Genomic DNA, 12,288 nt, shown 5'->3' with positions numbered 1-12,288 from the left:
GCTGATTCAACTCAACATTCTCTATGCCTCAATATGTCTTAGCCAGTGCACTAAATTAGCACCAGCTACCAGCCAAATGCTGGGAAAATATGCAAGTGACTGCTTCACTCACCAGCCAAAAAAAACTATGGTAATCTATTGGCTGGTAAAATCTAAACTTTCAGTAGCCATTTGGCTGGTGGACAAAAAAATGATTTTGCAACTTGGCAAACTGAACAGTATAACCGTCACAAAGATTGGATATATGCAGGGCTGTTGTACAGGTGCACTGTATGTCAAAGAGTGTTTCATGCACAAAATGCACCATGGGAAGCCAAGTGTCACCTCTTTAAAGGACAATGCTGGCAATTTTCTATATTTTTCTTACTGTCACGGTCATGAACTAAGAGCGCAGAGCTGGAGGACACAAATGCTCAACACAGCAGGTTCAGGCAAGAAAGGCAGGTTTATTACCAGGCAGGGTTCGGTACACGGGCAGGCAGAAGTTTCCAAATCGAGAGGCAAAAGGCAGGTCAAAGGGGCAAGCAGGGTAATACACGAAAACAGGCTATGGCTTGGTCTATGATAAGAGCTGGGACGAGGACTGAGGTACATCGAACTGGCAACTAGACTGAGACACACAAGGTAAAGTACAAGAGGTAATGAGGGAAGATGGGAAACAGGTGGGGAGAACAATCAGGGAGCAGGTGTGACAGGACGGGGGAAGGGCGTGCAGGAAGTAAATCTAGAACAGAGACAGAGGGTTAGTGATTTCAAAATAAAAACAGGAAAGACAAGACAAACATGAAATGTGCAATAGCAAACAGAAACTTGACAAACATGACAGTACCCCCCCCCCCCCCCTAAGGGCCGGCTCCTGAAGGCCCAGGTGCTTGAGGGTGCGAGGCATGGAAATCACGAATAAGTGAGGGGCAGACAATAAACCGAGAGGGGATCCAGGACCGCTCCTCCGGCCTGTACCCCTCCCAGTCCACCAAGTACTGGATCCCCCTGCCACGACGGCGGGCCGACAGGAGCTTCCTGACCGCAAAAACTGGACCACCGTCGATGAACCGGGGGGGTGGAGGGGGCCTGGCTGGAGGGCAGAACTGGCTGGTGAGTGCTGGTTTGACATGACTAACGTGAAATGTGGGGTGGACACGCATGGACCTAGGGAGACGCAGACGGACAGAGACAGGATTAACAACCTTGGTTATGGGGAAGGGGCCGATGAACCTGGGGGCGAGCTTGCGAGACTCCACCCTGAGTGGCAGATTCTTGGTCGAAAGCCAGACCCTTTGACCCTTGGAGTAAGCAGGAGCAGACGACCTCTTTTTGTCCGCCGCGGCCTTATATGCGGTGGACTGCCGCAGGAGGTGCTGGCGAGCTCGCTCCCAGGTCCTCTTACAGCGGCGAACCAAAGACAGGGCAGATGGAACAGAGCTATCAGGGTCTGGAAGGAAAGAGAGAGAGTGGGTAACCATGTACTACATGAAACCGAGAAAAACCAGATGATGCAGAGGGTAAGGAGTTATGAGCAAGTTCCACCCAGACCAGTTGTGATGACCAGGTGTTGCGACGCAGTGATCCTCAGGCCCTTTTCGAGTTCCTGATTGAGGCGTTCAGATTGTCCATTAGACTGTGGGTGAAAACCTGACGACAGGCTAACTGTGGCTCCCAACAGACTACAAAACTCTTTCCAGAACTTGGAGATGAATTGCGGGCCCCGGTCAGAGACCACATCCTCAGGGAAGCCATGAATCCTGAAAACATGATTAATTAATGCTTCGGCTGTCTCCTTGGCCGAAGGAAGCTTGGGGAGCGGGATGAAGTGAGCCATCTTAGACAGTCTGTCAACAACAGTCAAAACAACAGTGTTACCACTAGAGGGAGGAAGCCCCGTGACAAAATCTAAGGAAATGTGCGACCATGGGCGCTTGGGTACTGAGAGGGGCAGAAGCTCCCCTGGTGGTCTCCGATGGGACACCTTATACATGGCACAGACAGTGCAAGCGTTAACATAATTAATATCATTCTTCATCTTGGGCCACCAGAAACGCAGCTGCACTACAGACAGGGTCTTAAGGATCCCCGGGTGGCAAGTTACCTTGTTGGTGTGTCCCCAATGTATAACCTCCCCCCGGAGTTCTGGGACCACGAACAGTTTGTCCTCAGGACACTCCGGAGGAACCTGGACGCTGACACTAGCCGCTCTGACCTTGTCCTCAATTCCCCAGGAGAAGGCCGAAACAAAACAGGACTTTGGGAGGATGGTTTTGGGAGCCTGATTGGAATTGTCTGGGTCAAACATACGAGAAAGAGAGTCAGGTTTGGTGTTTTTGGAGCCAGGGCGGAATGAGAGGACAAAATCAAATCGGCTAAAGAAAATAGACCATCTGGCCTGCCTGGAGTTTAATCTTTTGGCCGATTTCAGATATTCAGGATTTTTATGGTCAGTCCAGACCTGAAATGGCTGTTGCGCCCCCTCAAGCCAGTGCCTCCACTCCTCCAGAGCCACCTTCACCGCCAGCAGTTCTCTATCCCCAATGTCATAATTTTGTTCTGCACTGGAGTTTTTTGGAAAGAAAAGCACAAGGGTGCAGCTTACCATTATCTGGATTAATCTGTGAAAGTACTGCCCCAACACCCACATCAGAGGCGTCCACCTTGACTATGAACTGCTGGCGGGAGTCTGGGAGTCTGAGCACAGGCGCTGAGGTGAAGCTCTTCTTGAGGAGGTTAAAAGAGGTTTCACATTCTATGGACCAGACAAAAGCTTGGTTAGGAGAGGTCAGGTTATGCAATGGAGCAGCTATGGAACTATAGTTGCGGATAAATTTGCGATAAAAATTGTCGAAACCAAGAAACCTCTGAACCTCCTTCCTCAAACGAGGCGTGGCCCACTCTGCAACTGCAGAGACCTTGGCAGGGTCCATCTGGATTTCCCCCTCAGACAGCACAAACCCCAGGAATGACACCGAGGGCTTGTGGAACACTTTTCCGCCTTGACATACAACTGGTTGTCGAGCAACCGTTGTAGCACTTTCCGGACATGGTCCTTGTGAGTTTCCTCATCGGGGGAGAATACCAGGATGTCGTCTATGTACACAAACACAAATACATTGAGCATGTCCCGTAGGACGTCATTCACAAGATTCTGAAAAACAGTAGGAGCATTGGTTAAACCAAAGGGCATGACAAGATATTCATAATGTCCTGTAGGGGTGTTGAACGCCGTCTTCCATTCATCCCCCTGCTTGATGCGTATGAGGTGGTAAGCATTGCGTAAGTCTAGTTTAGTGAATACCTTGGCTCCCTCAAGGAGTTCAAAGGCTGTGGAGATGAGCGGGAGAGGGTACCTGTTTTTAAATTGTTATGTCATTGAGGCCCCGATAATCTATGCATGGGCGCAGGGATTTATCTTTCTTATCCACAAAGAAAAATCCTGCTCCCGCAGGTGAAGAAGAAGGATGGATAATCCCTGCCGTAAGCGAGTCCTGGATGTACTCCTCCATGGCTTGACGTTCTGGGGAGGAGAGAGAGAACAGCCTACCCCTAGGCGGAGTAGCTCCTTGCAACAAGTCAATACCGCAGTCATAAGGGCGGTGAGGAGGAAGAGATTTCGCCCTCGCTTTACTGAACACTAAAGCTAAGTCGTGGTAACAAGCAGGTACCCCATAAAGATCCGGGTCTTGGTGAGTCAATGCTGGCTGAGGAACAAAACATGATTGGTAACAGCCCTGGCCCCATGACAAAACTTGACCCTTTACCCAATCAAAATTGGGATTATGTCTGGTTAACCAGGGGTGCCCGAGGATAGCCAAATGGGACATGGCGGGAAAAACATGAAAACTAATACTCTCAGTATGACTATCAGGAAACGTGACTTTTACTGATTGAGTACGGTGGGTAATTCGGCCCAGAGGATTGCCATCAACCGCTTTCACCTCGAGGGGACGTTGTAACCGGAGCTGGCTCAGACCCAGACTCCTGACGAGAGAGAGGTTCATGAGGTTAGCATCAGAGCCAGAGTCTATGAAAATTGGCACCACCATGGAAGCATTGTGCGAGTGAAAACTAACCTTAACTTCATAGTGAGCAGGGTTATGAATAACCGTGTTCTGGCTCACCCTTACAGCAGTCTCGAGTTCAAAATGGAGTTCACACTGTGTGAGAAATGGCTTGACATCACCTGAGTCTCCTGAGAATCTCTGAGGCCGAGACAACTGGGGACATGGTGCTGCAGCTGCATCAGGTGGTGGTGCGGCAGCAGCCAGGATGGGCGGTGGTTCCGGCCCAACATTTGGCGCAGCTACAGGGAGGGCTGCGTTGTCCAATCTCTCCAGAAGCAAATTAACCTGCCCGCCCAGAGATTGCATCATTGAGTCCTGCCGTGTGGCCAGGTCTCTCAGACTCGAGCACAGGGTAGTAAGCAGTTGCTCCTGCTGAGCTAGCTTCTGGCCCTGAGCTCTAATGGCATTACGAACCAGATCTGTGTCGGCTGTGTCGGTCATGGCCAGTTCGTTCTGTCATGAACTAAGAGCGCAGAGCTGGAGGACACAAATGCTCAACACAGCAGGTTCAGGCAAGAAAGGCAGGTTTATTACCAGGCAGGGTTCGGTACACGGGCAGGCAGTCAGGTAGCAGAAGTTTCCAAATCGAGAGGCAAAAGGCAGGTCAAAGGGGCAAGCAGGGTAATACACGATAAGAGCTGGGACGAGGACTGTGAGGTACATCGAACTGGCAACTAGACTGTGAGACACACAAGGTAAAGTACAAGAGGTAATGAGGGAAGATGGGAAACAGGTGGGGAGAACAATCAGGGAGCAGGTGTGACAGGACGGGGGAAGGGCGTGCAGGAAGTAAATCTAGAACAGAGACAGAGGGTTAGTGATTTCAAAATAAAAACAGGAAAGACAAGACATAAACATGAAATGTGCAATAGCAAACAGAAACTTGACAGACATGACAGTCACAAATCTCACCTGCAAAGCCAAACCAACAATAAATTGATCTACTCACAACTATTGTTTGTGTATCCAAAGCCTGATATATTTTATTCCTGTGCCACAGACCTCCAAAATCTAATAATCACTAGGTGACATGTTCCTTTGCCCTGAAAGCAATGGTTACTATAGTTTGTTTACCCTTTAGTCACTCCAGTCAATAAGCATTTTGAACCATGTTTTTTCACTCTTAGTATTGTAGTGTACAAAGTGCTCACCAAGAACACAAATGAATATGGTAATGACAATTTAATTATAACTTTTCCAAATGGATTTTCTTGATGTCATGTTACAAAGTGCATCATTTGGCATAATAAATAGCACTTGGCAGCTCAAAGAACATTTTGTTCTCATACTGAAATTTTTGTGCCAGTAAACACACAAGCACAATGCATTTTGTGAACAGGATGCGGCCACTGAAGTTAATAGTTTCTGGAAAATCAGGGTGTTAACATAATGTGTGCCGAATGGAGATGCTGCTTTCACCCATTACGCTCTGTGCCGCTGGAACAGCCGACCAGAGGATCTGAGAGGGGCTGAAAATTGATAGTTTCAAACCTAAACTAAAAAGTCATCCATTTAATCTGGATTTTATGTTGTATTTTTATCATTTCATGGTTGTATCATTATTTTATTTATTATCATCATTATTATTTATTTTATTCTGTTTTCTTTCTGTTTTACTATAATCTATTCATGTTGTGTAGTGTTTCATAATTTTATTTTTTATTGATATTTTTATTGCTTGTGTTATTTTTACTGTTAATCTATTACGATCTTAACTACCCATCTTTTATGGTCGTATATTCAATTAACTTTTTTTTCTTGCTTTTGAGTTGTTTTCCTGTGTATTAGTCTCTAAATCCATTTGTAACATCCTACTTTTAACGAATACTTGTAAAGCACTTTGAATTACATTTGCTTCAATTGAAAGGTGCAATATAAATAAAGTTTGATTGATTGATTGGTGGTGTCAGCATGCACACAGACACACACTCCTCTGACTAACCCCCTCTTTGTAAATGGTCTCTGTCCTCCGTGTCCTCGTAGGAAATCTAACTGGATTGCAGACAGGATGAAAAAGCTAATCAAACCCCGAGGAGGAGGAAGAGAGGGACGCGCCCTCTTCACCGCCGCGGGCAGTGTGGAAAATCTGGCCGACAGCACTGAATTTACATCAGACACACCTCAGCATGGTGAGACCACACACACACACACACACACACACACACACACACACACACACACACACACACACACACACACACACACACACACACACACACACACACACACACACACAAACACGCCCAGCACACCAACTCTCTTTCACACATACACAAACACCGGCCGACTAGCTTTCACAAAGATATGCTCACATGCTCACCCCATCAAGCGAGGCTACAGGCATGCATACAAATCATCTCATGACTACCAAGTGTGGTCGGCATTGATACCACTCTCTTCTCCTCAGATCTCTCCCTGTAGAGTGCCAAGACCGACTGAGGCCGACTTTCTCTGCTAACCACATGTTGAAAGGGAAAGATTTGCGGGGCTTCATTCTCTTTTTATGCACCTTGACTGTGGAATGCATTTACTAACTCAGAAATAGGAAAAAAAACTCTGCAGACATTATCAAAGCCATGATTTAAGTCACAGTCTGCATTCATGTTTTTTTCCCATCTCTTTTGATGTACTATTATTGTCCCTATTTAATTTTATTTCCCCTGGGTTCCTTAACTGTGTGCCAGGACCAAAACTTGGAGGGTGGCTCTTTCTGTTCCTCAACAAAAGGACTGATGGCTTTTTATTGAGCCTGTAACCCTGAGAGAGAATCATTCTTTCAACACCAAGTGGAAGAAGCCGAGTATCTTTCAACCTGATTTGTTGTAGTCTTTAGACTAAAAGATATCAAGTATCTTAGTTTAATTAGTCTAAATAAATGAGGTCATGGTTGAGATGAGTGGTAGCTTTTGCTCCTTACAGAGGACATATGTTTTTGGTTGTTTTTCCTCTTATTTATATACTGCTATGATGTCAGATGAGATTAACGTATGAAGAAATTCTCCCTGCAGGTCAAAAGCCAGTGCCTCAATCTGCTCTGAATGCTTTGTTACTTGTAGTAGTTCGTAGTAGTAGTAGTTTGTTGTTTTACATGTGCCGTTTGCGTTGTCCGCTCGCATATTTCACATCATATTCTGGAAAAAACATATATAAAGGTATCTGGCATTTCGAGTAAAGAATGAGAAAAAGTAGTGAAATCCTACTATTGTAGTTTGTTGCATGGTTTGCCGATGTAGCTTCCAGAGACTGGCCAATCAGAACAGAGTGGGCTTTAAAGAGACAGGAGCTAAAACAGCCTGTTTCAGACAGAGGCTGAACTGAGGGGCTGCATACAGGGTCAGTATGAGTTAAATAAGGAGTTGTTTGACCTGTAAATCATGTTAAGATATTCCAGTACAGACCCAGGTTAAAACTATAGTGTGAATGTGTATCATATGTCCCCTATAAGTTTAAGATATTTCCTTTCTCTGTTTCCAATCTCAGTCTCAGTAAACTAAGGCCAGGTCAATTTATGAATAATTTAAATCATAATAAAATTATTTCAATTTGATATAGTCTACTGTTAAATAGGTTAGGATTGGCCTTTTAAATATAATGGTCAGGCTTGTATCGATTGAAAGCTCTTAAGTTATTATATTATAGAAGTATATATATACATACATACTTTTAATTACACTTGATTTTATACCTTATTTATGTGCTTTAATAGAGTTAGAAATGCAATTTGAATAAATTGAATAAAGCTAATTTCTTTACCGTGGTTGCAGCCACAATTCTCAAAGTATCATTTGTATCATCCTAATTTTTCATATGGGATAAATGATATTTTTAAAAGAAAATAGTCATTGCATTTTAAATGTAGCTTAATGTACAGTTAAAACGTAGGTTTTATTAAGCGTTCATTAGCAGTTAAATGCACCAGTCATCGATGTGTCACAGGAGTTACTGTTGTTCCCAAGTAAATACTTAAAAAGAAACATACCCCTCTTTGTGCTTACAACTTTTCCTTCACTTATTGCAACATCTGCTTCTGTGAGAAAGCTTGAACTCTGTTTGCACTGGAAGCACTGTGCTGTAAAACAATCCGGCAGATTTATTCAGCCTGGTGGTGCACAGTGTGTGGTGCAGACAAATGCTGAGAGTCAGCTTGTCAATAACCTTGTTCAACAATTATTCTCATAGCAGAATGAATGAACCAGTGATTTACTGATGTTAAAATGACATCAGCCTTAACTGATTTTAAACATCACTGCCATCTTTTTCTATATATAAGCAAAAGATTAAAACAATATTAATAATTTCTCTTTCCCACTGTTTGCAGACCCTCGCAGTGCCCCTGTCTCTCCCTCTCCCTTGAGAAAAGTGTCGTCCCTAACAGAGACGGACATTTCGGCTCCCGGGAGTCCAACCACGCGCCTGGGCTCCGGGGGCCGTCGTAAGCTGGGGTCTCGTCATGGCTGGGGGTTGGGCTTGGCCAGAGGAGGCTCTCAGTCCTTCAGTCCTGGCGACAACAAGACGCCGCCCCGCCTGCGATTGCGCTCCAACCAGAATACCTCTACAATCCTCTGGGAAGGAGAGAGAGGTGAAACAGATGCTCCCCAGGTAGCAGATGCACCACTGACCAGTCAGGAGGGCATAGAGGAGGATGAAGGCAGAGGTGAATAAGGAAGATGTGTATTTATAGTATGTGTGTGCCTTTCAGAAATGTCAATCTAAACAAGTCATTAAGTCAGATTTTCATTAAAACCAGAAAAGCTGCAAAATATTTCAGACACTGCTTCAACCTGTTGAAAGAAATGTTAATTTTTAAAGTAAGAATAAATGACTTGTTCAGATAGAGAATTTAAAAGTGTGCTATGTGCAGAGCATTTGAAAACGTCTATGAGGCAACAAGCTAAATGTCAAGCTGAATAAAAATGGACTGTAGAGTAAAAGAGCACCCAAAGAATGTTCATAACATCTGCAATCACTCAGTGTACAGCTAATATTCGGCTAATTAGAGTGTGATCTTCTCCGCTTCCAGACAATCAACATTCCAGTGACGACACCCCGACGGCCTGAACTGCAGTCAGCTTGCAATTAAAACAAGAATGTTTTATAGTATGTGCTCACGGCAAAATGTTTTTGTGTGTCTGACTATTTTAAATAAGAGATCCTTTGAGTATATTTGAATACAAGAATGAATACATTTTTCAGTCAATGATTTCCTGTGTCGCTGATTGTGAAGAAATTAACCACCTCTCGAGCTCCAGAACTGAAAAAAGGTAGTTAAAGTTCAGACAACTCATAAATAGTTCAAATGAAGCGTAAAAAGGAATATGAAGTGTTTTACCTTTCCTATTAACCCTCAACCAGAGCTTAGAGTTTTTTTTATTTTTTCTTTCACCAGCAATCACTTGATAAAATAAATTAAAACATAATTTAATTCCTCCTGATTTATATATCACATTATCTTTATTTTTCAACTCCTTGGCTCACATTTATTTATTTATCGACTGAACACATACAACATTACCCTTTTTCTTCACCACATGCATGCATGTATAATAAGATGTATTTGTCCATAAATGTGCAGATTAATGATTGGCCCAAGGTGTGTGTGTGTGTGTGTGTGTGTGTGTGTGTGTGTGACATCAGAAAAGCACTCAAGAGGACTGTGATTTGCTAGCTTATATAAAAACACTGGTCGCTAAACAACCTGAGCACCTGTCTTTTCCTAACTGAAGCTAAATTTTGTCCTAAAACTACACCAGTTAGTGCAGAAAATGTTAATTATCCATATTCTGTACAACATGCTGCTGTGGTGGGACGAGCTATTTCAGGCTATAAATCCCATTCATCTTTCCCACAGACGATGTTATGTGACTCACAGTTGTAAAATTTCTATAGCTTCGACCGGCATGAAACTCTCCCAGTTAAATGATCAGCAAAAAAGATGAACATCTGTGTTAGAAAATATTTGGTTCTTTGATAAAAAGTTGAAGGTATACGACTGTACATAGAGATTCAGGGGAAGATTCAAGGTGCATTTTTTGCAAGAAACATCCAATCAGAGTAAATCAATTCACATTTTTAATTTCTGGTTCACTTTTGAGTGAATTCAGCAAACCATGGAAAGATGTTTTGTTTACAACTTTGTTGTTCTTCACATGGGGCCCATGGATAATGTATGTTAGTGTTTTAAGCTGTTGAGCAAAATGAGTTCTCAGAAACAACGTTGAAATCAGTCAAGCTGGTGGTCTTGACATAAACATTTTGGGTTGTTACATTATGCAGAGGAGTCTTGAGTTTCTATCAAGCATAATGTTGAGGGAATCATTTAAGGAAGATTTAGAAATGGGAATACAGAACTGTGAAAACTGCAACTCAAAGCATTTCAGTTGTTGCTAACACTGTTAGCTTCATATTGCTAGTTAGAAGTTCGTAGACACCATGTTATTACCTTAAAAACATTATTTTCGTCTTGAAGTGTTTCTCTTTTGTTTTCATCAAGGACCAGCGGATTGGAGGTTAAAAGAAAAATATAATTTTTATTTTTTTTTAATGTAGATTTTTTCAGTTTTTTCATATTCTGGTGCTCTAAAAACACTAAATCACTTAACAGAAACACAGCTTCTCTGCAGTGTGTAAAACTACTCAATTAAAAGGAATATCAAAGTAGATTTAATTAAGGACATCATATACATGTATAGTTAAGTGGTTGAAGAAATATCCAAGTGGAGCAGAGAAATGCAAATTTCACTTAAGCATTAAAGTTGAGTGCTAGAAGAAGTGCTTCATCCCGTCATCCATAAACCTTTATAGGATTAACTAAAATGTTCGGTGTTCCTGCTGTTTCCTCTGATCACCTCTTCTTTAAAGTTGGCTCACTCAGAGTCAAAGAAGTATCACATATTTCGTGAGACATGCATCAAGGTGAAAAGACACCAGGAACTCATAAAATGTGGAATATTAGCTCTGAAACAAGGTGAACAAATAGATCCACGAAATGCACATAAAGGTGCCACGGAAATGTATTTAAGAACTGTATTTTAAGTGAAGAACTAAGACTTGAAGGTCGGATTTATGCAGGAAGCAAAATAAATCTAATGATAAACCTCCTTGTAACCTCTGGATATGATCTGTGTACAGTGGGATAAACATGGAGAAACCTCGCCATCTGGCTCACATACAGTATGACTGAAAATCCCATTTCATTTTAGGACTCCTGTGTAAACCCAGTCATTGATCTAATGGCAAATGATCTACACTACTGCTTTAATGAGAATCCTCTTTAACTCCTTTCTCTGTTGCACCAAATGGTGTCAGTGTGGAGCCAGCTACACACAGACAGACAGACGGATGAAGTGGGGGAATTAGCATGCAGCTTTCCAAATGAGCAGACCTTAGAGTTCATCATAAAGCTGAAAGGTCCCTTGTATAAAACAGTCAGCTTCCAAAGAGCTTCTGCCTCCCAGATTAGGACGAGAACACGTCAGCACTTCCGGTAGGGCACGGGGTGCTTTTGAGTGTGCAGAAGACAACAGTAGGGATAATAGCAGGCCGTAGCTCTTTCTCTCCAGCCTGCCCTCCCCAAACACACATCCTGAATTATGATTTGCAAATGACAAATGGATCGCTAATACAATTCATGAATTATGTAGTTGTCATGGTGACATTAATCAAAAAGCAGGGCCCTTCTCTCAGCTCCGAACATTGTGTTTGTGGAATTGAGATGCATGACTGGGGCTGCACACCGAGCCGCCTGAGTGAGCGCAGGGCAAAGCGATAGCAAGATATTGGTTCTGCCAGTCACTCAGAGGCTTATTATGAGTGCAATGCAACAATCACACGCCCTCAGGCACACAGACAGACAGCGCCCACAGACAAAAAGCAAAGGGTAAGGCTTTAAATTCTCAATGGAGAAGCCTTGTGGTTACGCACGCTGTGAGAGAATTCACAGGTTATTTTTTCCATTTATAAATCAGTGCATTACCAAGACATTCTTAAAGAGGGGGACTCGAAAAGGACGATGAATAAAAAACAGCAGTTTGATTTGCTTGCAATTTGCACCCTGTTTATTCAGAAGGATTTATCACTGAAAAAACTAGTGTTTTGAGGGAAGCCTGCAAGCATAACAAGTAGCAGCAAAACAAAATCTGTCAAAAAAAAGATAAAGGCTTGGAGAAAGAAAAACCTGTAAGAAAAAGCTTGGCACAAAATGAGTGATTAAGAGCCATATCTACCCCTGATTCCTAAA

General features: G+C 43.1%; 1 protein-coding gene across 1 annotated transcript in view; it reads left to right on the top strand.

Annotated features, from left to right (window-relative positions):
- Positions 1 to 9,551, top strand: part of ccdc88b (coiled-coil domain containing 88B) — a 52,808-nt gene extending 43,257 nt beyond the window's left edge. The window contains exons 26-28 of the mRNA XM_062425445.1: positions 6,036 to 6,181; positions 8,371 to 8,706; positions 9,073 to 9,551. Of these exons, the coding sequence (XP_062281429.1) occupies positions 6,036 to 6,181; positions 8,371 to 8,706; positions 9,073 to 9,110 (520 nt within the window). The 3' untranslated portion in view covers positions 9,111 to 9,551. The remainder of the gene's footprint in view (positions 1 to 6,035; positions 6,182 to 8,370; positions 8,707 to 9,072) is intronic.
- The last annotated feature ends 2,737 nt before the right edge of the window (positions 9,552 to 12,288 follow it).

This window comes from Scomber scombrus, chromosome 9 (assembly GCF_963691925.1).
Source record: "Scomber scombrus chromosome 9, fScoSco1.1, whole genome shotgun sequence".
NCBI classification, from domain to species: Eukaryota; Metazoa; Chordata; class Actinopteri; order Scombriformes; family Scombridae; genus Scomber; species Scomber scombrus.
Note: the sequence above shows the minus strand (reverse complement) of the source record. Positions and strands in the feature narration are given on the sequence as shown.